This window comes from Aptenodytes patagonicus, chromosome 12 (genome assembly GCF_965638725.1).
Source record: "Aptenodytes patagonicus chromosome 12, bAptPat1.pri.cur, whole genome shotgun sequence".
NCBI classification, from domain to species: Eukaryota; Metazoa; Chordata; class Aves; order Sphenisciformes; family Spheniscidae; genus Aptenodytes; species Aptenodytes patagonicus.
The window spans coordinates 22,664,203-22,690,346 of NC_134960.1; the positions used below are offsets into that span (position 1 = coordinate 22,664,203).

The following is a 26,144-nucleotide window of genomic DNA, read 5'->3' on the forward strand; positions in this document are numbered from 1 at the left end:
AAGGGATTTTTTGCAGGGCACAACATGTGTATGGTATCACAGCAATCCCAAAGTGAATGTGGAGTGTTGAGTACTTCGCTCTGTCTAATTCTTTGGCTTGCTTCCCTGCAGCCTTTCAGAAGGCTTTGTTTTTAAAATAGACTTTTCTGTGCTGCTTTGTCTGGAAGTAAGTAGTTCGTTACTTGAGCTTCTCCAAACTGAAGTAAATCTTTCTCTTTTTCAGTGTTCCATTGGCAAGCTACAATAATGGGACCAGTAAGTATGAGAGAATTAATGTTCATAGCTTTTTATGACCAGTCTTCTTGTAATAACTCCTCAAACTGCAATGATTCTTTTTCATGAACAGAATGACAGTCCCTATCAAGGTGGAGTATTTTTCTTGACAATTCACTTCCCAACAGATTATCCCTTCAAACCACCTAAGGTGAGTGGCTTGTACCATGAATCTATTCATTACCATATGGTGTAATGTACATTTGTGAGCCTATACTGAAATTTTCCTTCTTCTGCAGGTTGCATTTACAACAAGAATCTATCATCCAAATATTAACAGTAATGGCAGCATTTGTCTTGATATTCTACGATCACAGTGGTCCCCAGCACTAACTATTTCAAAAGGTACCTCCAATGCTCATTTAATTCTATTCTGCTGAAATGAATTACTGATTTGGATTTAGAATGTAAAAACTGCTGCATTCATGTTGTCAACCATTTCTGGGGTCACTACTTCAGTCTTGTGATTCTACATCTAGCTTGCAGCCAATTCATGAGTGCAGGATGCTCTGGACATCCAGTTTCCCTGTGACCACAGGGAGACTGTTCAACTTTGCCAGTGGATCAGATAAGTCTTACTACACTTAAGTACATAGTCTTGCCACCTCACCTCAGTCTAAACACTTTAACTTTAAAAAAAACCAAAACAAACAAACCCCAAAAACCCCAAACCCCCACAAACCAAAATTAAACCTAGTACATGACAATGGAAGACTTCAATGTTCAAAATGAACACCAAGAAAAATACGTAGAGGAACAGCTGTGGCCTTTAAAAAACACTAAACCTGCTTTGATTCTTTGTCATCTTAAAAAGTCCCTTTTTCAAGGGAACATCAGAACTCTGGTCATTTGTTTTGTTAAAAAACTTTCAATGATATGGACTACTAAAACATGTTTTAAAACATAACAAGCTTGTACTACCTTAATTTTTTTATCTAAAAACATCTTGGTCCCTGTGAACTGTGTTAGCTTGTGGGGCGCTGGAATCTGTCCTTTGCCTGGTAGAGCAGTATTCATATTATTTAATGCAAATAGGAGGTTTTTAAACACCTTGAAAGAAGACCCAGGATTGAATTTTATTGATTTTTCTGGCTATTGAAAGTGTAGATCTACAACTTGTAGATCTAGCCATGGCAATTGAGAATATTTTGGTCTCTTCTGTGCATGGACCATGTCCTGACCATTCCATTTTTTGTAGCTTCACACTGTTTTTGTAATTAAATGCTGCAGATACCACATTTAATTACAGTATCCTTCGCATTGTGTCCCAGCTCTATGAGGCTATCCTGTTGCCTGTAATTCTTCCCTCCAACTACGTGTGATGTTCCCGGACACTTTCTTTTTGGATCAGACAGTTGATTCCTGGTACCCCTTCCTTGCACATCATAACTGTCTCCCTTTTACTGAACTCACAAAAGTTCCTACCTTCTCTGTCCAGCTAAAGGCTTCTGCATTTGTAGAAACAGATGAAAAGGCAAAACAATATCTTGACTTATCTCTTGATAGAAGTGAATCTGCTAGTGCATGAAGCTGAAAGTCTTCACTGTGAGTTGAAAGAACTGAAGAAATGGTGTCAGTCAAGGGAAAATGATTATCAGGTTGACGCAGCTTTCCTTACAAGTGCTTTCAGTCAAGTACTGGCTACTGTTGGAAGTGCTAAGTTAGTACTAAGTACTGACACCTGTAATGTTTTTGATTAAGCTGCTGTATAACTGGTTAGAATACTGTAGTTGGAGAATGTGTAATGTGGCATGGTATCTTACTTTCATTTGTTTTAGAGTCCTAAAATGACTGTATGGGCAGTGGGGTGATAACACATTTGAAAATACTGGAGGATAGACTGGAATTAGAACAGTCGGAAAAAGATGGGGCAAAAATTTAAGAGGCTGGTTAAGGGCATCAGTGGACTGCCTAATAATGGCTGTCAGCTTTAATCACTCGCAAAATATATCTTAACACTAATTTTGCAACCCAAATACAGTTGCAGTATGCTCTTAACATCTCCTTCTGTTCTCTGCCTTGAACTCTTTCTTCTTATCCTCTTCAAACTGCGTCCTTGTGGCTTAGCTAGAGTAAGCCATGGGATCAGTGTGGCCATTCTGTGCTACTTAGCCCCTTCTATCACCCCATCTCCCTCTTAAAGTATGCTCCCCGAGATTAGGTGTCTTTACATGGCTGATCGCTTTTCACTCATTGCAGAAGCGTTCATATGAATGCACAAACTCTGCTTCGTGTAGCACAAAACACATACAGATGTAACCAGTGAGAAAACAATCTTGTCTGAGTTCCCTTGGTGTTCATTTCATGAAGGAGTTAAAGGCAGCAAAAGAAATTCTGGTGGGTGACTTCATAGAAATTCAGAATACTTCCCTCAGAAATAACAGGGATTTCTTGTCAGAAAGCAGGCCTCAACTTAATAAAAGGCAAGAGCTGATACTTAAAAGAAGCATTCCTGTCTCAAACAAGTATAAATAAATTCCACAAAGGCAACTTCAATCACTTAGGGTGGCAATCCTGTTTTCAGTCAGTTTAGAACTGTGTCTTTGTAGACTTCAGGGCTATTTCAGCTCTCTAGTAATTCTTTGATTAGCCTTATCAAAGAATAAATGTGTTGCTAGTAGGAAAACCTGTTGGGTTAGGTAATTAAAAGTGAATAACAAGACTTAAGTTATTCAGCATGAAGGTTACATCCCTTCCAAAGCAGCAATTTAGTATTTGTAGTGTAGATTTTTTAGAGTATTTCCTAAATTGTGCTACCCTTTAAAAGGGGATGCTATTGGGAGCAAACTGTTTGAATTTAAAATCTGTAAGCAGATAACTAGAACACAGCTATAAAAAAAAGCGCGTACTTTCCTTACCGATAGAGAAATCGGGGAAGATTAGAAACAGTTCTTCTAGGAAAAAGCTTATCACACACAGCTTCCTCCTCCTGAGGCATCTGGTAGGCAACATTGTCAGCAGCTCACATGGGCTAGATGTTGTGTTGCAATTAATGTGTAGTACATGAGCATGTTTTTCACCCTAACCTGCAAGGGGAAAGGTGAAGGGGTATGCAGTGACTTCCTTTTAATCGATAGTGCCGCTTTTTTGGTGGGAAGACTGAAAAATCATGTCAGTGCTACTTAATCATCCCAGTTAAGTGGTAAAGGGTGGGGGTCTTGGCTCCTTGTGCTCTGGAGGATGGTAGGCTGCTCCAGACGGCGCTCAGAGCAGCCAAGCTCTGGCTTGGGAGCCTGCCCCTGCCATCTTTGCTGGGTAAGATAGTGAAGGCCTGAGTGTGGGGGTTATTGGAGCGGTTTTATTTGAGACTGCTAAATAAATAAGGAAGCTTCTCTCCCTCAGTAAGCAACTTGATCAAGTGATCTTGGCTATGATAGTAGAGGTGTCTAGCATCTTGGGGTTTTGTTCTGTCTTTCTAAATGTTTGTCCCTCCTAGGCTCGTTTAATGGGTTCTGAAGAATTGGGAGAACCACACTGAGAGTTTCAGTAGAATAGCTAACTTGCTTGTATTAGTAATTCTGAAGTAAGTGTTTCTTAAAGAATACGTATTGTAGAATAAATCATCTCAAAATACAGTCTTAAACACACCTTGGTGGTTAATTTAAACTCTAAAGCTTGAGCAGAATGTGTAGGCTTAAATTAAAAATGTTATCTCAGCCTGCATAAATAAGAATCCCTTTTGCCTTAAACAGGAGGATAAAGTGTTTTAACATGATTATAACTGTTCTCAGCCATTTTTGGGAAAATCCTACTTTCTCTTGAATCTGGTGAGTGGCTGTGCAAGAGTTAATACTAAACTGAAGTACTTTTTCAGTAAAGGTCAGGCTAACTTGCTCTGTCCTATCCTACTTCTCCCCACTGTTTTATAACTAATGAACCATGGAGCCTATATTAAGAGCGTTGGAAGACCCTGCCTGGTGAATGGCAGTGAGTAACTTCAGACTCATTCATTCAAGAGTTCAGCTCACACTGTTCAAACTCTTCCATGCCCAGTGCAGTCTGAATTTTCTGTGGTGCTGCTCTTACAGGTGTTCAAGAATCGCTTTACTAAGACATACTGGGTGGGAATTCCCAAGTACCCAGCGACCTAAATGAACTTGATCTTCACAGTGCAGTTTCCAAAATCAGGAAGTTGGTTTCTGATCCTCCTCTTGGCTTTTCATTTCATTTGCCTGTTGTAGTGCTTACCCAAATGACTGGGGGGGGGGGGCGTGACTTTGTCACGTAGTATGGATCAGTCTCTCCACACGTGCTGAGTTAGGGTTATATGGGGAACTTTCAGTCTAGCACTTCCAGCTTTTTTTTTGCAACTGTAATGTAGCTACTTGTGTAACTTCCCAGATGTTGCCCTTGCTGCAAAGAAGGCTGCACCAGGAGAAGTGTTGTCAGCAGGTCGAGGGAGGTGATCCTTCCCCTCTGCTCGGCACTGCTGAAGCCACAGTTGTAGTACTGTGTCCGGTGCTGGGCTCTCCAGAACGAGAGACATGGATGTCCTGGAGAGAGTCCAGCAAAGGGTCATGAACATGGTGAAGGGACTGGAGCATTTCTCACTATGAGGACAGACTGAGATACCTGGGACTCTTCAGCCTGGAGAAGAGGAGGCTCAGGGGGATCTTACCAATGTATATAAATACTTGAAGGGAGGGGATAGAGATGACAGAGCCAGGCTCTTCTCAGTGTTGCCCAGTGACAGGACAAGAGGCAGTGGGCACTAACTGAAGCACAGGAGGGTCCCTCTGAACATCAGGAAACACTTTTTTTTTTTTTTTACTGTGAGGATGCTGAGCACTGGCACAGGTTGTCTTGGGAGGTTGTAGAGTCTGCCACATTGGAGATACCCAAAAGCCACCTGGACATGGTCATGGGCAACCTGCTCTAGGTGGCCCTGCTTGAGCAGGGGGGTTGGACAAGATGGTCTCCAGCGATCCCTTCCAACCTCAACCAGTCTGTGATACACTGGGCAAAACTTAACTTTTCTTCTCTTGTCACCAGAAATTGTTGAACTGACTTAGCAGGAATTCAAGTTGCTTTGAAGCAAGAAGTTTAAACTGCTCAGATTTAAAGGTACACTTCCTGTGAGACTAGGTAAGATTGCTGGAAGAGTTTGAAATGGGACTATGGTTAAGAAATAGGATTTAACTCAAGCAGAGTCCAGAGTTGCTTTAATTTACGCAGATGCATCTTGCCCATTCACAGTCAGAAGCCACTCATTTGGTAGCTAGCACTTGAACTTGTTGGACAGTATTGTTTTCAGTTGCGTTTTAATGTTACAAGCTTAACATTTGTCAGTGCTAATGAAACTTTCCAACAACTGTATGCCTCAAAAGTTTCAAGGGTCTGGGGCCTGAAACTCACACATAATGATTGTATAGGTGAATACTCCTTCCAGCAGTCGGCTTTCTTCCTGTTTTTGAGGAATAGTGATCTAAGCAGTAGTGGACCTTGATGTGGAGGCTTTTGGCTGTCAGGCTGATGATTAGCAAAGGAGGAGCCCTAGCTGGTATGAAAAGTAGGACAGCTGGATAAAGCCTCCAAAATGGAATTAAGAATTCCTCAGCAGCAGTATGTGTCCAAAGCTCAAATTTATGCTAGCAGAGATGTTTCATAATCCCCAGAGTACCAGGCTGAATTAAACCTGAGCTGACAAACTTTGTTACTTTTATATTCAGAAACTTGGCTGGATGAGCTGGATCAAAAAAGCACAGCGCCGTCTGTTGGGGCCTGTGGCCTGGTCTCCAGGAGGATGACAAACTGCTTTCCATAGAAAGAACTTACTGGCATAATATTTGTCATTCACCTGGGGCAGAGCAGGCAGGATGGGCTGCTTCCATTACTGTGAACTCATAAGGGCATGGTGTGCAAGAATTGATACTAACCTGTTTTATCCGACTGCTCTATGTCAGTGCACAAGCTTTTTGATTATATGGTGATCTTGAGACTACTGTGTGACTTCAGCCGGGACAGATAACCGAGTAAGTATCATCCTGCTGTCCTGACAATCTGGCATACAAAGTAGCTGTCTCATCACCTTCTTGGCATTTTAACAAAAATTTTGTTGGTGCAGTCTTTATGCTTGCTTAGAGGTGGACCTCCCTTTGGTGGAAGAAGACTGGCTTGGGGTCTGCTGAGGCCTTTTGCCCCATGCAGGAGTAACTGGACCTGGACTGTTGCCTGCAGGAATAACTTCTTTTTTAAAAGGCAACTTATCTATTCCCCTTATTCTACTGATTTAGAGTGATGTGCTCTTTGCCTTTAAGATAAAAGTTAAGATAGCAGGGGCCTTCAAGGAGAGAGCTAAGGCTTTCACTCATGATCTGGTTTTGACCTAAGCTGCTTGGTGCCCAAAAAACCTCCTTTAACTCCTAGATGCATTCTAGATTGGCTCTCTTCAGAGAGCAGTAACTGCACCAAACAGCTGTTGAATCAGAACACAACCAGTTAAGATGTTTTTTTCTGGGTAGCTCATTACCTTGGAAGAATTGATGCTTGCTTTTTATCTCCCTGCTGTGATTTAACTGGAGATTCCATTGCTCCTCAGTCGCTTCTCCTTATCCTGAAGTGTCCCATAGATGAGTACTTTACTGAAGCAAGTTTTGTTTGCAATTCCAGCTAGACTTAAATAGCAGTATCTATAGTGGCTAGTACCCTTTATTAAGGGGACAGCTGGAAGTGATGGATATTAGACCCATTCAGGCTTTGCAAACGAAGTGAATGATTTGAGTTTTAAATTTGGAAGATGACTTCTGCATTGAGGAAGTGGAGATATTCATCAGCTCCTTTAGGCAGTCTTTTGGAAGTCTGTGCCTTACAGGTCACGTCTCACACTTCTGCATCAAAAGCATCTACGCTTCTTGATTAACTGGGATCGCTGTCTCAGTACAGGGTGATAGGGCAGAACTAATACTCGCCTTTCTAGTGCTGATATCTAAAGAAACCAGAAGGTGTAGCTTTTGGGTCTTATGTCATGCCCTAATAAGGCTTAAATAGTTTTTCAGTGATGACCTGGACTGTTGAGCTTCTGCAGAAGTCAGCTTAGCCCAGTTGACTTGAACATGAACACAGTGTGTGCAAAGGTGCGTTAAACACTGTGGCTTGTACAGAGCTGCTTCTGGCTCCTAAAGACCACTTTCAGCTGCTCTGGACGTACAAGGGTGTGGCATAGCTGCATGATGTGCTTGGTTATAAAGTCATCCCTGACATCAACAGAAGCTAATTGCCATGTATAAATTGCTAGGCACCTTTGACTTCCTTCCCCTGTTGACACTCTAGGGAGGATGTCTGTCTTCTGGCTGTGGAGCTTATTCCCTCCACCTGGAGCTGAGGGCTTGTGGCTTTTAAGAGTCTATTCACCTCCTGAGTTCCAGGAGCTTTGACATGCCTCCTAGGTTTGTAGGGGCCAATAGATGTTCCAGTAGACAGATGGTGGTTTAAATTGTTTTCCCTATTGCTCATTTGGCTAGTGCCGGAAGGATCTGTGGAGAGCGGGCTTCGTGAATTGTCCTGACGAATGACTGAGCTGCTTCATAGCAGAAGAAACTCAGCCGTGGAGTTCACATATTGAATTTGCATCTACCCGCACATTCAGTCAGGTGTGGCAGAACCAGGAAGACGAAGTTGCTCATCAGAAATGGCAAACTACTCTTAGTGTGATGTAAGAGCACAGCACAGAAGCCTGAGAAGACGAGGTCGATCTTGCAGCAATAAGCTGTAGCTAAACTTGTTGACAAGCTGTAAATGGCATGATTCTCTGCACAGAGGAGCTGCCTTGAGAAAGATTGTCCTTTCATTTTGGAGCATTACGTACTCTGTAAAGGGAAGTTTTGCAGTGGAAACTGGATCAGAGTTGTGCCGCGTTACGCTAGTAGACCTCGTTTTGCCTCAGAGCATTTCGCTGGAGCATTTTTAATATTAAGTGTTAAGTGATCATTCTGCTTGATGAGAGTGCGTTTGTATCGCTGCTCTATGGGGAAGCTAAGCTCATTACTTTTTTAGAAACACTTTGTTAGCAGTCTTTCTGCTTGATTAGTTTGGTTCTTTATGTTTGCTTAGAGGTGGACCTCCCTTTGGTGGAAGAAGACTGGCTTGGGGTCTGCTGAGGCCTTTTGCCCCATGCAGGAGTAACAAGGAACCAATGTTCCTTGGTCATTGTGAAGTACTTGGTCCATGCTAGTCCATAGCAGTAGGAAGCCCACTAAAGGATAAGTTGTTTTCGTTGTCTGCAGTAGATAGATGGGCATCACAGTTGAAATATTGGAGTTAAATAGGTTGCATGGTTGGTGAAATAAGCTGAAGCAAACCTAATTTTTTGAATGAAAGGGAGCTTTAAACTGACAGTGTTTTAAGTCGCTTAGTGTTTTGCTACAGACTGGACTGCTTTGACAGTTAAGAGTGAAGAGATGAGAAATAACTCCGTACTTGAACCCCTTGAATCAATGGGAAGTAAAATTTATCTATTTTGCTATTACTGACAAAAATCCAAACTTAAATTCTGAAGAGTGCGTGCTTCTACTGCTGTCTTTGTGGTAGACTTGAGAAGGGATGCTGTCAAACTGGTGCCACTAGAGCGGCTTCACCTATGGTCATGCAGGATGAGTCGGACAAGGTGTAAAACAATGTAACTTACCTGTCTTGTGTACTTATTCAACCTGCTTCTGTGGTTACAAAACTTGATTTTTGTGAACTGTCTTCTAATTGTCTCCTACTAATCTTGTGGTCATTTGACTAGTAAATGTCAAGGCTTTGCTATGAAATTAATTGCAATAATACTTGATTGCAGAAGGAGGTGGTCTGGTGATTCTTTCTTCCACAGTGTTGGTCTAATTACTCTGATGCATCAAAGAACTCCTATACATAACCAGTGTTTTTAAGGATTACTTCCTCTTTTCTCTTGTACTTGGCTCCTTAAACTTTATGAGAAGGTACCTTTTTCCAATGGGTTTTTTGTAGTGGTCTGGAGGCTGCTTACATTGGTTGGTCTAAAACATGCGGGTATATGCAGTGTTCTGGTGGAAAACCTCAAGAGAAAAACTTCCTGAATTTATTTTGGACAAATAGCTGGGTTCAGCAGGCTATTAAAATTAAACCAGTTTAGATAACTCTCAGTTAAAATTTTTTTGCTGAGGCTATGCAGATAAAAAGGGAAAGATGTGAAGTTACCAGCAAGAGCAAGCATAATGGAGAATAGTTTTGATTAATGAAGACTTACAAAAATAAAATAAAGCAGCTGAATGTGGCAGTGCAGCTTGAAGCCAAACAGTGTCCATTTTTATTCAAGGTTTTTGGAGTGATACTTCTTATAAAACAAAGGAACTGCTGAGGAACAAAAATCTAGAAATGTTTTTTGAAGTGATTAGACTGCCAGAATTCATCACGGGAAGCATTTAGCTACTGACTGAGTTCTAACAAACCACAGCCCATTTAGTAGAGAGCGTTAGTGGCATGGGATTTTTTTTAATGGCCGGCAAGTAGCAATGATACGCTCATGTTGATAGCCTGTAAACCAAGAACTAAAACTTCTAGGCTGGCACAGGGGTTAACTCTCCCTTTCCTTTCAGCAAAGGAGGTGCTGTTCAAGGCAGACTTGCATCTTGCTAGACAAAACTGGCTTGTGGGCAGCGTCAGCCTCTCGGGCGGCTGTTGCTCTGGAGGACACAAAGCAGCGCCCTGGTTATCCTGGTGCCCGTGCTGACCAACAGCTGAACACCACCTTTGGTCTGGTGCTTAGAGCAGATGGTGGTGGGGGTTTTGCAAGGCTGATGTGAGGTGTGCAAAGAAGGAACTCCCACCCAGTACCATGGCTGTTGGGGAAGAGGGGCATTATGGTGGTTGGGGAAGGTAGTCAGAGGGGACTGGACAGACTTGCAACTTGGTTCTGCTGATGAAGGTGAGCCAACTTACTCAAAAAAAGTCCTTTGTTATTAAAGGACTGCGGTAAGGTAAAACTTGAGGGAGTAGTTACAATCGTTGACCAGAAAACTTTGATTGTGGCTTCCATTAAAGGGAGCAGACAGATGTTAGCTCTTTTACTCGTCCTACCAGCTGAAGAAACTTCAGTGACCAGAGCAGTGGAGTCTGACAAATACGGAGAAATGAGATACAGGAAAATAGCTGGAGAAATGACTGTGGTGAAGCTAAACTGACGGGCAGCAGCTGGGTGTAAGGTGGCAGATTCCCATTACTGAACACTAATGTGAGTTTTACTCAGTGTATGGGGGACACACACGACCAACAGTGCTGAAACTGATGGCAAGTGCTACAGGTACTAAACGTGCTGTGTCCCTTGCTAAGGGACAGCAGTTCAGGACTAGTGGCTTCTACTAGCCACTCCAGCACAAAATTAGTCTTCCGACTCTGAAGCTGTATTCTGAGAGGTAGCTGAATAAATGTCCATGGGTCAGTTGATGGTAGAGATTAATTAAGCTCTTAACTCTTCCACAACTGTACAGTAGAAAATCAGGAGAAGAAGGAAGAGGTGGTTCTTTATTCTAGAACAAGAAATACGTTCCCTTAAATCAGGAGCAGTTCATTACTAAACTTGTTCTAGAAGCTTTTAACTTTTGAAATTGATGATTCATTAGTGAAGGGTCTACAGAACCATGTAGGAAAACTGAACTAACCGGGTTTCTGGGTTCTTGGTGTTCTCATCGCTGAGCAAGTAGCTCAGTTAAGACCTAGTGAAGCTTTCGCTTTTGTCCTGCTTTGAAAATCTTCTCCAGTTTACATAGATATTGGCCAAGGCAGCCAACAGCATCCTGGCTTGTATCAGAAATAGTGTGGCCAGCAGGAATAGGGATGTGATTGTGCCCCTGTACTCGGCACTGGTGAGGCCGCACCTCGAATACTGTGTTCAGTTTTGGGCCCCTCGCTACAAGAAGGACGTTGAGGAGCTGGTGTGTGTCCAGAGAAGGGCAATGAGGCTGGTGAGGGGTCTGGAGAACAAGTCTTATGAGGAGCGGCTGAGGGAACTGGGGTTGTTTAGCCTGGAGAAGAGGAGGCTGAGGGGAGACCTCATCGCTCTCTACAACCACCTGACAGGAGGTTGTAGCGAGGGGGGTGTCGGTCTCTTCTCCCAAGTAACAAGCGATAGGACGAGAGGAAATGGCCTCAAGTTGCACCAGGGGAGGTTTAGATTGGATATGAGGAAAAATTTCTTTACTGAAAGGGTTGTCAAGCACTGGAACAGGCTGCCCAGGGAAGTGGTTGAGTCCCCATCCCTGGAGGTATTTAAAAGACATGTAGATGTGGTGCTTAGGGATGTGGTTTAGTGGTGGACTTGGCAGTATTAGGTTTATGGTTGGACTCGATGGTCTCAAGGGTCTTTCCCAGTCTAAATTATTCTGTCATTCTATGAATATCAGACCTATTCTCCCCTTTTTTCTCTGGCTGTATTTAGCTGTCCTTTGTTTTGTGATCTCTGTTTTAAACTGGCTTAAAAAAAAAACAAACCACCACCCCCCCCCCGGCCCCAGACAGAGTAGTGGAATGCATGCTGTTCTCTCTCATTTTTTCAGCTGATGTCTTTCAGCATGGTAGCTCTGCCTCCTGCTCCACAGCACAGTAGCAACTGATGGAAGTTCAAACAGATTTGTGTTTAATGCCTTCAAACTTCTAACTGCTGTCATCTCCAACTTGCTTGGAGGATGCACTGTGACAACTCTGCTGTTGCTGCTATTGGTGAAGGGACATATGGAGTGGCAGTGTTTGATTAAAACAGGCTGAGAGAAAGCAATACAAAGGAATGTTTGGCATTTCTTAGGGGGGGCAAGATGTCCCTGACATGCCTCTTGTAATGTCCCAATATGCTTTGCTTATAACTTACTGCCTTCGTTATGTCTTCTACTTTGGTGTGAATGTAGGAACGTGCACGTGCTATTTGTAGCTTTGCAGGCAGTCTCCTGACTCCGTACATGGATGAAGGCTGATGCTGCGCTGAGCAGCATCATATGAGCGGGATGTGACTTCTGGGGTATATACAGTATTTATCTATACTGAAACTACAGTTCAGGGCTTTGTGGTTGGTACAAGTGCAGTAAGCTATGCTTTCTTGATTCATTTTGAATACTATTCTACAGTTAATCCATCTAAACCTACCTTATGCTCAGAAAAATAATAATAAAAATAAATAAAGCCTCTTAATTCTGTGCAAGACTAGCATTTTTTTTAAACAGTTCTTAAGTATCTGTGAGCAGCTCATGCTTCCTTCATCTCAGTTGGATCTGTCTGCCGTTTGACTTTTGATTAGTGCTTCTGCAAGTCATTAACAACGAGGTGGTCTGGTTTAGGGAAAAGCTGAATTTCAAGTGCAAAAGCAGGGATGCTTTCTGAGAAGGCTTTCAGGTACGGTTTCAGATAGAACACTTCTGCCTTGTGACTCAAGGCTGTTATCAGATACACCTGTTCCAGGAGGTTCCCAGTTGTGGTGGTGATGTTTAAAAACTTGTGGTCATGCAAAGTTGTCTAGTTAAATGGTAAGGATTTTTGTTCAAAATAACTTGGCTGAAGTATGTGGGATTACTGCTCCTCGGCATTTTTAAAAAATTATGCTAATACTAATGGCTAGAGGGGAAGAAAGTGGGTGGGCTGACTTCTACAGGTGTCTTCAGCTGCACTTAAACTCTAATTCAGTATCTCTTTTTTCTCCCTAGTACTTTTGTCCATCTGTTCTCTGTTGTGTGATCCCAATCCAGATGATCCTTTAGTGCCTGAGATTGCACGGATCTACAAAACAGATAGAGAAAAGTGAGTATGGAAGCCAAAAACCATGTAATGTTCTTGACAGAGCAGAATCCACACTTAAATAGTAAAGGGGAACTGAAAGGACCTGCTTCTTGGAAAAGTGTGAACTTTTGATTTGCCTTTTTCACTTTAACTGTGGTCTTTTTAGAGATGTTTCCTGGGATCTGTAGTACAGCTATCTTAACATCATTGCATAGCTGTAGGAAAAAGGTATATATGCTAGTAGAAGTGAAGGATGTAGAGGCCCTGTACTTCTGTGGTTTTATTACTGCATTTTCATTCCACACAATGGCCTTTCATTAGTGTTGTAGCTGTTAATTACAGGTTTGCTTGATTTAATGAAAATGTGAAGTGAACAACGCAAATCTGTTTCCTATGGAGCTTTTAAGTTGGATGTGACCAGCTTTTAAGAGCCTTCACTGCCTGCTTTAATTCTACATAACCAGCAGAGGGAGAATGAGTTACTCTAGTGGGAGAATATTTCCATGCTAGCTATTAGCGGTGGAATCATACAAGCAAAGAAATAACAAAAATACCCTCTTTCATCTTCATTTGACAACACAAGAGAAGAACAAGTGGTGTAGAGGTGGGGTGGGAGGACTCCAAGTTTCTATGAAGTAAACAGCAAGAATGGAGCGAATTCTAGCACTAATGAGCACTTTAAAAGCAACAGCTTAATGACCGTCGTAAACACTTTTCTACCTCACTGTTCCCTTCCAGATCTGATCAGTAGTGTTAATTTCTGAAGCTACATCTGATGAGAACAAGATAGGAAGGGAAAATGATCCACAAACTTGCTTACTCTACTGCATACTTGACAAGCAGTGTTAGTGAAGTGCGTGCGTCTTGTTTTTAATGAGAGCTGCAAGAGTAGCAGTATGTATTTCGAGACGCAGCTAACAGTGACTGACTACACTTAATGTATGCAGGACTCTTTCCTATTCTTTCCCAAAAATAGGGAAATAAATTTTGTGCTTAAACATAACTGAACTTGCTTCTTGAGTAGTCTCAGAACAGTGAAGTAACAAATGCTCTCGCCTTCATGAGTAGATTGTCAGATTCTTTAAGCCAAAGAACATTGTCTACAGGCTAAATTCCAGCACAAGAACCTAGCTGATGGACGTAACTAGGAAACTTCTTGCTATAAGTGTCTTACACTTTTTCTACAAATTCTGTAAACAAGAACAACTTGCCTTTTGTTGTCAGAAATAAGCTTTTATCAGTACTGTTAATCACAACGACTACTTTGTTTTACATAAGTATCCTGAGCTTCCTCTAGCAGTGGCTCTGGCTATAAAGGGTATTTGGGTGCAAAAGCTACAGGTGGCTTGGGAAAAGGAGGATATTGTGCCTTCAGAATAAAAAAAAAAAAATTCTGGTGGACAAATCGTTGTCCTGCTAGTCATCGAAATAGCCAAATGCAATGTGTAGTATGAAACAAGCCTGTCGGGGTTTGGCAGCCTAGTAGATACCAGGTACTAGTTTAACTTTCTAAGGGAGGAAGAAGAATGGGGTGGGAGGGAAACATTAATCTGTTCTTTCCAGAATGCCAAAATTAAAACCTGCAGTAATAGCATCCCCAGGGATGCAGCAGTTGGGGGCCGGGGGAGGTGCAGGTAAAGGCTTCCTGAAAATACTTTCCCCTCAGACCTGCGCTAGCTCTGTTTTGTGGCTTGAATCGCAAAGATCTCGTATTCCTGTTGTAAATATGATTGGTTATTTCTTTTCCATGAAGTACTGTGGGCTTTCTTGTTTCCCCTGTTTGCCTAATATTTCAGTTTGCTCTTAAATTTTGCAAATTCATGATGCTACTGGAGAGAATGTAAGTTCATGCTATGTGTAGACTAGACTGCTGGAGTTGAAATACTGTTTGGATGTTATGTTAAGTAAACCCTCTTTTTATACATACAGGTACAACAGAATAGCTCGGGAATGGACTCAGAAGTATGCGATGTAATTAAAGAAATTATTGGATAACCTCTACAAATAAAGATAGGGGAACTCTGAAAGAGAAAGTCCTTTTGATTTCCATTTGACTGCTTTCTATGAGCCCACGCCTCATCTTCCCCTGTGCACATGTTTACCTGATACAGCAGTGCTGCGTGTTGTACATACTTGGAACAACAAAATAGAAATACTGTATTTCCCCGTACCAACATTGACTCCTAGCAGAGAAGTGTGTGTGTGAAAAGCTGGTTCTTCAGTCATAACTTTGTGAGCCTAAAAGCATTCCTTGTTGATTTAAATTGGGTAATAAAATGTGAATGGGAGAGTTACGGTGGAGTTCATATTTCTAGGGACAGTGTTGCCGATCCGTGAAGGATTTTAAGTGGAATCCTTTTAAACTCATAACAGTTATGAAAAGCAAGGTGAAGAACTTGAAGCTGTTTCTGTATTCATTTTATTCTGAAGGACCTACACCTTAGGTAAATGTTATGACCAATGAGAGAAACTGTACCCACATCCTGTGTTTAAGGTCTAAGTTTAACCGGTCAACATTTAAATGGATTGGAGCTATTAGTGCATCAAGTGATGTTGATTTTGCTTTCAACTCTCTCCCCTCCTTCATACTTTTTTTTGGTTTGTATGTGGTTTCTCAGTTAATACATAGCTAATAGCTCTTGTTTTTCTTAGGTTTTTTAACTGCTTAGGTCTTTCTGGATGTAAGGGTAAAAATCCATTTGACAGAAAACTTGTGTATATTTAAAGACCCAACTGCTCCCCTGGAGCTTGTACGTTCAAGAATGATTAATCTGTGTAATAAACTGATTACTACAGTCATTACATATAACTTTGTGTGAATAGGCTTTTAATTTTAAGAGCAGTTTGTTACAGGCTAAAACTAATGGTGGATTTCTCTAAAACTCTTGCATTCACGAATGGTTGCATTTGGAAGTCATGAAGCAGTTCGGTTTGCATCACACAAGGCTATGCACCTGAACAAGACAAACATAAGCTTAAGCACTTAGATGCAATCAGGATGTGTAGTGTGCCAGGAACTTGACTGTTAAACCAAATAAGCAGTTTACTAAACGAGAATCTGAGTGACATTTTACAAAGCCTAACGGTATTATTCCCACTTGCATGGGACCTAACACAATGCATATGTACTGTAGGTAAGTGAAACCTTATGTAACTAAAATAATGGATGTAAAAGGGTAAAAAAAGAAAAAAAAACCTACCAAACACATCAGCACAAACTTTCATAAAATGTAGCTTTTACATAATTACTTTGCACTAAACATTTGCAAATGTTCATACGGTTTTAAATTGTACTTGTACGTGTCTTTTTTTGAACAAAGTCTTCACTTGAATCTAGTGGAAAATGTAGTTTGAAACTTTTCTTTGTATACAAGTGTATTTGCCAGCATCATTGGTGTGAAATAGGTGAGTCTGCAAGTTTATCTCCTCTTAGTAGAATTGTAAACAAAGCCATCGACTATGAAGGAGAGGCTGTAGCCTCCAGCTCTCCAGCCACAGGGGTCTGTCCCATCCATTTTCAAATGCATCTTTACACTCTTGCACAAATGAGGAATAAATGTCCACTGCTTTTGGTCTAAATCTGTTCCACTTGTCTCATCTCTCAATGTCCTCGTGTACGCACCGCTGGATGTGAATGTTAGCAGTGTTTCTTGGAGTCCTCTTACGGCAAGCTGTAGGTGAAACCGGGATACGTGTGCATCTCCAGCAGGCGCGAAGACTGCCGCTCTAGCAATGCGACGCTGCTGTGTGGGGACGAAGCAGCTCTAAAGCGGTGGAGCGGAGCTTCGCTGGAAAAGAAAGGGAGCATGTGGGCATGTTTCCTGGCCGAGTGACACCGTAGGGATGACAGCTACTGGGGAGGGGGAGAAACACGGCGTGCAGGAATATGGACTGGCTGTTGGGCCGTCTTAAACTCTTGGCACTCTTGCGTTATGCCGCAGGGTGTTGGTGTCTTGACTGGTTTAGAAAGCAGTATGTGGCCTATCGCTGAAGCGTGGCCCTGGATTAAACTTGTTGCGTTGTCAAAACTAGAGTGTGAGCTAGTGGCTGTTAGTGTTTCTTGGCTTTGTGTTAACCTTTAACCGTGCCTGGCCTCACCTTTTACTAAACTGTTGTAACGTGCAGGCGGACGCTTCTGCTAGAGCCTCTGTGACCCAGGGAGAGAACGTACACCAGTGGTGGTGGAGTCGTCCTCCCGTGTTTCTGCAGCGGGGTCAGCAGATAGTCACTTTCTGAGAGGTACGGGGAGGGGTGGGTTGGAGTGGTTGCAGACCTTGCAGCAAGCTCTTTTGTAAAGCAGTTAGGGGGAATCCCAAAAGTGAGCCACCCGAGAATGATTTTTGTGGCAGATTTGGCTGGGTTTTGATATCGGCAGTTACTGGAAGAGATCAGAGACCTGTACAGGAGAGAAGGGAGCAGTAAGAAGAGTAGAATTGGAGGAGAATGATCTTCCTTTCTGGTGGGGCAGAAGTCACATACGCTAGGTGACAGGAAGGTAATACAGCCACACATGAATTGAAACAGTAGAGTCCTGAATGTTTTAACAACTTCAGCTTGGATACTGCATTAGCGCATCTGCTTGTGTTGGGATGATTGTCTTGTACTCGCAATGAAGCGTTGAAACGGCTCAGACTTTCTTGCCGATGGCATGACAGAAGTTGTGGTACAGTAAAAGCAAGGCTGGTGGCCCTTAGGTAGGGAGTACATACGCTGCCCCTCGTGTGGGCTGACCATTTGTCGTTGAGGGTTGTACTGTGAACTAGATGAAGGAGCCTTTTTTTCCAGGATTTAACTTAAAACCTGATCCAGCTTAGCCTTTTTTGGGACCAGGAACTTGCTCTTTTGAAACCGTGTATTGTGTGTGTTCTAATGTAAAACAGCACAAGAAGCCAGGGGCGCTGGTCGTTGCCTTTCTAGGAACTCTGAACTTGTCAGGTCGTGAACTTTTTCAGTCCCTGTCCAATTTTTTTTTTTTACTGGATTTAGTATTTGAAGTTGACTACTTCACTTTGCATGGCTCTCTTTCCGCTGGGACTTCTATGGATGTAGACTGTATGTGTAATTTCCATTTTTTCCTGTCGTGCTAAGCAAATGTGTTTTATTTAAAAAACAAAAAACAAAACACTGGGCTGCTTAGATTCCTCCAGCTCTAGCAATGCTGTAAAGCTGAAACACCGTGACTGGAGGCATTGCTTGTGTTCACCCGCGCCCATCCACCGCAACAGAGCGAACCAGAAGGAATAACTCCAAGTTCAGTGAGCTGTACCGCATGTAAATCTTCTAGGACCACTGTGTCTGTCGAGCAGCTGGCGTTATTTGACAGTGCATATACCTACTGTAGCGAGTATTGCCTGTAACTTGAGTCTTCAGGGGCTGTTTGCGTACGTGTGCTGTGCTTGCATACAAGAGAACGTGATCCGATACAGTTCAGAAACTCTTCTAGCTCAATACTGAGTAGCCGCTCGTCAGCGTGCAGGAGTTGCCAGTTAGCTTAAACGTTACCACGGCCGAGAGCCCAACATCCACGGACCGGGATGGAGCCGAGTCTGGGCAGTACTGGAGACCTGATTACTGTGCTTGAAATACCTAGCTTGTCCTTGGGTAGCATGTGCTGCTGTGTTTCTTTAATAGCTTTTTGGCAATGCAAGAGTGATTTTTTTTTTTCTTTTGGTGGGGTTTTTTGTGTTACTACCTTGCTATACCAATGCTTTCAAGTAAGCTGCATACTGAAGTGTCTGCAGACTTTTCTGTTCAGTCTGCACATCATCGAATGATGTAGAAAAAAGTGGGACTAAGTTGGATGTGATCTTGTGTCCCTAGCGTGCTCAGCAGAGCAAGCTGTACCCTGTCCCTTGCTGCTGAAGGCTATGGCTTTCCTCGCTTTTGGTAGCTGCAGCTGCTGACGGAAATGCCTGGCTGGGTTTTTTGACAGTGTTAGACATCTTCTTGCTATTCACAGCAGCACAACGGCTCTAGAGCTGTTCTTGTTCCCAGTTCTGATGTATGGTAGAAGGTCGGAAGCCTAAAGGAAGGACAGTGGGAAGTGCTTTGCCCAGTTCAAGACGGATTTCCTTGTGCCCTGAGCAGTCTTGCTGGGGAGAGCATGGCAGAAGACCTGGACGTGTGGGAGGTGCAGAAGAAAACTACTGCTCAAAGCAGTTAAAACTTGCTCATATGTCACCTTGCTCTAAAGAACCAGGATAACGTAACAAAACGTCTCTGAACATGCTCAGCACTTCCACTCCAGATGGAGGAGCCCTTGGGCTAGGCTCCAGGCATGCCTGCTTGCCCGGGCAGAGCTTGGAAGCCACCTCCTGCAAGAATAAAAGCCCCATGGTATGTTTCAGTAGAAGGAAGGCTGTCTTCTTTAAATAACCTTGGGGCAGTTTTGCTCTCATCCCTTCAGCATTAGGGAAGCCTACCTCTGTCTCCTACAGATAGCTAGAAAAGAGTTTCTTCATCTCTCCCCTTCCATTCCTTGGCTCCTTTCTGTAGACTTAGAGCAAGTCTGTGATCAAAGTTGGAAATCTTAGTTGTTTTGGGGTTTGGCAGAAGCTGTTTCCTACAGGGAATGCACAGGGACAAGAAGTGCGTTGAGGGCACCTGATGGAAAGTTAAAAGCAGGAAAAAAACCTGCTGTCCAGCTTTCTGGATGCGTGGAGACCAACCCCTGCATGAGTAACAGCGATCAGAGGCTTTGGGAGGGATTCCTGCAGCCATTGCCTCGCTGCCCCTGCCCTCACCTGGAAGTGTCTGTGACTAGATCTATGCTAACACTACCTGTACTGTTGTAATGTGTTGCAATTTGATCACCATTAAATAATTCCCTTAAACTTACTGTGGCTTGATTGCTTTTTATTTTTGCTTTACTTGTGCCTTTTATCCCTTTTTTTTTTGGCTCATTTTGTTTTCTTTCCTCTTGTGGCTCCTCTCCCTTCTCCCCGATGATCCAGTTCTGCACTGTCCTCTGCTCAGCCGTCTCCAGTCGCCTTCATCTTGTTGGTTGTTTTTTTTTTTTTAACTTCTGCGAAGCCTGGCTGGCTCTCTGAACACGGGCCGTACTCTGTGGGCAATGTTGAGTAGCCTTGGTGGTCTTCTGCCTACTTCTTGACGTGGAAACGCATGTGCCCTCACCAAGCCCAGCGCTGTCCTCTTCCTGGCTGGAAGCTGTAATTAAATAGCAAGCTTGTTGGCGCTTTGATTTCATAGTGAGCTGCTGCTAACACCCGTGTCCTTGATTTGGTGGGCTCGCTGTTAGTTCCGTAAAGCTGGGATCAGCCCTGGTACAAGAGCACAAGGCGTGTGTGGCATCGGAGGAAACCAGAGCTGTCTTGACTGTTCAGGGATTCCCACAACTCGTGACTTACCCTTGTGGCTTACTCTTCCTCCAGTCTGGCATCCACAGGTTCTGTTTTATTGTTGTTTCTGCTTCTCAGCATCCCCCCCCTTTTCCTTCCCTGTGTTGAGAATGTTTAGGTTTTTTTGTTAACGTAGTTAGGTCAAAGCATCTCAGGGTGAGTGGGGATCGGATGTATTTACAATTCTTGCCCTTTCACGAACAAATGTATTTATAATGAATACTCTTTTTGCGGATAAATCTCTCACTGAGTTGCTCTGCGAGAGATTTATCGGCGAATTTGTCTCGGCGAGTTGCTTAGCTGTATACACTTCCTTCTTGCCCCCATCCATGGGGAAAAGTTGTTCAGCTCTCATTGATGGAAGCTCTTGCTGGTCTGGAGCTTCTTGTAGGTAGTAGCTGGGTCCACTGAGCCTGCAAAGCAGATTCGGGATGGAATTGCAAAGGATTGGGTTGAAAGACCCAGGTCACAGAGTGTGGATGCAACTCGGCATTTTGAATTAAGCTGGGAACTTGCGTTAGTTTGGTCACTGCGAGCACTAGCGTTAGTCCTCAGCTCTGCCCTGCCTTCCTGCGTAAGAGAAATCACGTTTATTGGCACTGGGTGTCCAGCTAGACCCTATTCTTTCTCCAGCAGGGATCAAAATAAAGGGCCTTTGTGAGAAGACAGGAACAGGATGGGCAGCTGTGATGCTTGATCTGCACTCGCTTCCAGCTGAAGAGCTTCCTGAGGGGAGGTGTGGGGTCTGTAACCTCTCTGGTTATCTTGAATAGACTTCTGTGAATGTGTCCTCTCTGCCCTTAACGTTTGTGCAATCTCTTACTGCTTATCCGTATTTGATCTTGGTAGCGCAAAGTAGTTCAGTGGTGATGGCAGGGTTTGGGGGAAGCAGGGCTTCTTGTAGGTGGTCAGCCAGGAACAGTCAGATAGAGGGAACTTGGATGACTTGGAATGGCATCACCGGTTAGAGCGGGTATTAAAACAGAATTGCTGTTAAACTTCTGCCCTAGAAAACTCTTTGGTGTATGATGCCCGTGTTAGAAAAGTATTTTTTCTTAACTGAAGGTAAACACAGAGGGAGCAGCTTCCAAAGCCTGGTGGAGGGCGGTCTGTGCCGGGGTGCCCCTGCCCTCATCTGAGAGCTTGCTTTGCCTCACCACCTTTTCGGTCTTGACAAGAGTGAATTTACAGTCTGCAAAGACTGAAAATTTTGTAGGGCTTTTTTCTTGCTGGTCTTTGACATCTCTTTTTTCAGAAGACAACCTAGTTTGGGTTACTTGGGTGTGTTTGTTTTTTTTTTTTAAATATTAAGTTATGTGACATCCTTCATAAGTCGGTACTGATAAGAGGGCCCAACAGACCAAGGGGAGCTGTGGGCCTGTGTACTCTCAGGCTGCTGTTACAAGATCAATGTGTAAAGCGTCATATCAGAGTTGTTGGGGAATACCCACCCCTGAAAGCAAAGTTTTGGAAGAGAGTATGACGCGGAGTAACGGGGACCGCATTACAAGGGGCCAAAGTCTTAAACTTGGACCAGCTCACGGAATGAGGGAAGGTGGCAGGGTGCGAAGCTGCGGTGCCAGCGGTCTGGCTACGGGCACGGTCTTCTGGGTCGTGCTGCAGGGGTTTGCCCGTCGTCTCAGCACTGGCTGCTGGGGGGGGTAAGCTCTTCCTCCAAGTGTGTTTTCCAAGTTCCTCTGATGCAAGATGATAGGCGTCCTGAAGCCACGAACACCGTACCTCTGATTTCCCTCTTCTCTGCCTATGCAGTCCCTGTGTCCAGCTGAAACAGTGTGGTCCTGCCCTCACCCAGCCCCAGCTGCTGGAGGTGGCTCAGGAGACAACTCCAGCTACAGCGAGCAGCGCCTTGCTCCCTGCTCTCGATGGTGGAGGAGGCATCTGGGCTGATCAGGCTGGGGGAAAGGAACGGAGCCGGCCTTGGGCCACCGCAGCTGGCAGCAAGATGGGAAAAAGTGCCAATGATAGTGTTCGGGGAGGGGGGGAGCATTAATTTCTTGGTCTGATGGAGCAAAGGGGAACCTGGAGTTACCATTGCAAAGGTTTCTGACCCCTTTTCCCTTAAACGAAACGTCTTTTGTGTCTAAATCCTCTCCTTGCTCACCTACTGAGGCAGCCCCAGTAGTAGCGGTTCTTGGGAGATTTGATTTCCCTGCCTTGTGTCTGCTCTCGAGCCAGCTTTTAGCAAGTTTTATTAAAACTTGTACAGCTTGGGAGTGTGACTTTTTTTTTTTCTTAATCTTGACCTAGAGCTTTGTGGATTGATGCAGCGACGCTGTCGGTGGCTGTTTGTGGGGTCTGTGTATGGCCAGTTCAAGGTGGGATTCAGTAATTCTGCATTTCTGCAGGGCGTCGTGCATGTCCCTCACTCCATGCTTGGGAGCAGTCCTGTCGACAGTCACGTTGAGCAGATGAATAACTCGGTGACGCCAGAGCTTCAGGAAAAACATCATTGTACCTCATGGCTTGGCCTTGGCTGTTGCATGGCTTCCTTACGTTGACCTCCCTCCTGCTCAGCTGCAGGAAAGGTGCTCTGAAATGTCCGATCCGCTATCCTCCTGTTAATTCTGTGCATGGCTTCCCTGATTTGCACACCCCCCCCTTTTTTTTTTTATCCCCCTTGGCTGACCCCTTGCACAGGGTAACAGCTCAGATTTTCAGGAAAACAAGTGGAATTGAGCAGAGCAGTTGAAGATGCGCGAGCGGGGTGATGCAGGACGGTGTTCTGACGGCCTGCTCCTGGAGGTACTCGGGCTGTTTGCTGTAACTAAGCAGGTGCAAGGGGCAACTCGGCTGCAGAGATAAAGGTTGCGTGCACAGCCCAGACGTGGCACCTCGGTCCCTGGTGAGCTGTCGGCAGCGTGTGCTGCACGTTGATCTTGCTGAGTTAGTGACTGGGATTGACCCTCGTGGATTTATCACTTGTATAAAGCTCCGTGTAAGGTTTTTTTTCCTGTTGTAACCCTAAATACCAACGTAAAGTACTCGGTGTTTCAACTTGCAATCCCTTCATGGAAAATGCTGATGAAAAAGCTGTAGGAACTTCTCCAAGTCCACGCTGGATGCCTCACGGGAGGATAGGCTTTTGCCAAGCGGATTTTATTGGGTTCGTTGTGGGGTAACTGTTCAAATGCTGCCGTCTGAGATGACGTACAACAGGTAAGCACAGATACTCTGTATTTAAATGCTAAAATCTTTCCTCAAGTCAAATCTTGCTTCGGTTGAGTAACAACTCACAAATGACATGTTGGCCTGTGTAAGGCACCCACCATGAAAACCATACTCCTTGTCCAGAGGCTTATTCATAAGACTTCCCCGTGTCAGTGCCTCCTCCAGAGAAGAGGTGGTCTTGGCTGGCTGGGAGTTGATGCAGCCCCAGCTCAGCCCCATCGAGGAGCGGATGGGGCAGACCTGGGAGCACCTCCCGCCGGCAGCGCCTTGAGCACGTGCCCTGCGTGGAGATGACACGGGACGTTCCTCGGAGAGGTGTTGGTGAGGCCCCGTCAGTGCGAAGCTAAAGGGGCTTCGCTGTGAGACTTGAACCTCTCCTGCTTTGACAGGTTCCTTTCATGGAGTAGTGACGAGCTCCTGCCCCACCGGGGTGACTTGCATTGCCTTACCATGGACTGCATGAAATTCATAATCCTTCAGGCTGCTCGGCCCCACTTCTCCTTTCTATTGCTGTCTCCTTTCTCTTTTTCTCCTAGCAAACTTTACTTTCTGCCGGGCTGTGTTTGTCCCAGCCCTTGTCCAAGCCCTTGGTTGCATTAGCAGCATCCAGCATAGACATCCTCTTGGCCAAGCCCTTGGCTGGGTAACAGCAACGCTCCGGGCTGGCCGAGTGGCAAATGCAAACCGGAGGCCGTCACTCTGGTTGTAGCTGACGGAGCGCCTCTGGGTGCGGGGGGAAGGTGTGGGAGCAGTGGCGGCAGGCATGGCAAGGTCCCACTCTGCTTTTGCTGTGGGCTTGAAGACCGGCTCTGAGCTGGGTCACCGAGGGTAGAGTGCCCGCCTCTGCCTGGGCACTGCTCCCGAGTCCTTCCTAGAAAGGAAAGTGTGCTGAATACCGGCTTCGACTGCGCTGCGGGGATGCTCATGGGAGCCTGGAAAAGGGGCACGGCCCCTGGATGATCCAGCCTGCCGATGGGGGAGCCTGGCCCTTGCCACCCCACCACGGCTCAGCAAGGCTCAGGCCGATGCTGCGGAGGGTCCCTCGGCTTTGCTTGCGGAAGGGCAGCCAGCAAGACCCGTGGGACCGTTTTCCCTGTATAGGTTGGTATAGGATCGGGGTGGTGGGGAGCTGGAAGCCTCTTGGGGCTGTCCAGCCACCAAGGGACAATCTGCTTGTACAACCGCTGTAAAAACTGCTCGGTGTCTCGAGGTTTGGGGTTGGTTTTTTTTCCTAGCTCTGCCTTTCAGCCTATGACTCTTGTTGCAGTTGTTTGCTGGGAGAGGAGCTGGAGCTGATGACGAGACCAGGAGTCCTCCAACCTTTTCCTGTAAAGAGGGGATCTGCTGAATTCATGCCCCTTTCTTGGAGCCCAACCCAAATCTGCCTCTGAAGCGAAATGGCCCAGACTGAGCTTTCACACAAGGGAAGAAACCCAACCGAGAAACTCCCTCCAAAGAGAAACCATCCTTCCTGCCCCGAGGCTGCCTGTCTCTGGGTGCCGCTGGAAGCTCGAGGGCTTCTCCAGGAAGGACCAAGCCTGCAAGGGCCGGGGGGCTGAGCCAGAGCGGGCGCTGCCTTTGCCAAGCTGCTTGGTGGGCTGGAGTTGGGGTTGCACAAGCCCCTGCCCCATGCTGGCCCCGGAGCTCACAGCTCCCTCGGCCCCTGGAGTGTCACACCTTTGCTGCCTGTGGCTTTGCCCAGGAGAAGGGGGGATGCTGGGGCACCTATTCCCAGGCAGCTGCCTGCAGCGGGGAGGCCAGGGGTGCTGCTCCCAGCAGGGATGTGGCGCGCTGGGCAGCTGTCACACCTTCTGTGACAGCTGTGACAGGGGAGGCTGCAGGTGACCCCTTGAGTGCCAGAGGGCTGCAGGGCAAAAGTTCCCCCTGCAGCTGTGCTGCTGGGGAAGCAAGGATGTGGGAAGGGGCAGGCTGGGGTGAGGCAGGGGGAAGCAGCTTGACACCCCTGACACCACCCCCCTCACCCCTCCGCCCCCACCCCGGGGAAGGGGCATTTATCACTTGGGTGTGATTTGTCGGGCCAAATTTGGGCTTTCCAGCTGCGAGTGAAGCCGGGCACAAGGGGACTCCCAAGGATGTGGATGCTGGGAGCCGGTGGGGAGGTGAGGACAAGGGGAAGGGGGCTGGGGGACAGCAGGGTGCCCTGGCTGGGGCCTGGCCACCCCACTCGTGAGCCCATTGCATCCCTTGGTGTGGGTGAAAAAAAATACAGCTGAAATAGAAAATAACCCCCCAGCAGGGCCAAAAATAGGAAATACACACTTCCAACCCCCCCCAGTAAGGAGGTGCCCCCCCTCCGTCCACCGCCCGGCAGCGGGGCAGGGCTGGGCAGAGGCACCCCCCCGCATCCCTCCCGGCCGGCGGGGAGCGAAGCCACCGATCCGCCGCGCTGCCAGGGGATGGCAGCAAAGGCCCGGGGAAGGCAGCGCTGCCGGCAGCCGGACCCCGGCCCCTGCTGCGGCCGCTGCCGGCTCCCCCCTGCCCCGCCGCGGGGGCGCGGGGTCCCCCCCATCCCCTCCCTGCAGCCCCGGGCTGTCAGCGGGGCAGGGCACAGAAACACCTTTTATTTAGGAAGCTGCTATTATTATT

At 45.6% G+C, this 26,144-nt stretch overlaps 1 protein-coding gene across 2 annotated transcripts in view; it reads left to right on the plus strand.

The window, feature by feature from the left end:
- UBE2D2 (ubiquitin conjugating enzyme E2 D2) overlaps window positions 1-15,799 on the plus strand; it is a 30,946-nt gene extending 15,147 nt beyond the window's left edge. For both annotated transcript variants that reach the window (XM_076349992.1, XM_076349993.1), the window contains exons 3-7: window positions 224-255; window positions 347-424; window positions 513-618; window positions 12,918-13,011; window positions 14,920-15,799. In XM_076349992.1, coding sequence (XP_076206107.1) covers window positions 224-255; window positions 347-424; window positions 513-618; window positions 12,918-13,011; window positions 14,920-14,965 — 356 coding nt within the window. In that variant the 3' untranslated portion in view covers window positions 14,966-15,799. The remainder of the gene's footprint in view (window positions 1-223; window positions 256-346; window positions 425-512; window positions 619-12,917; window positions 13,012-14,919) is intronic.
- The last annotated feature ends 10,345 nt before the right edge of the window (window positions 15,800-26,144 follow it).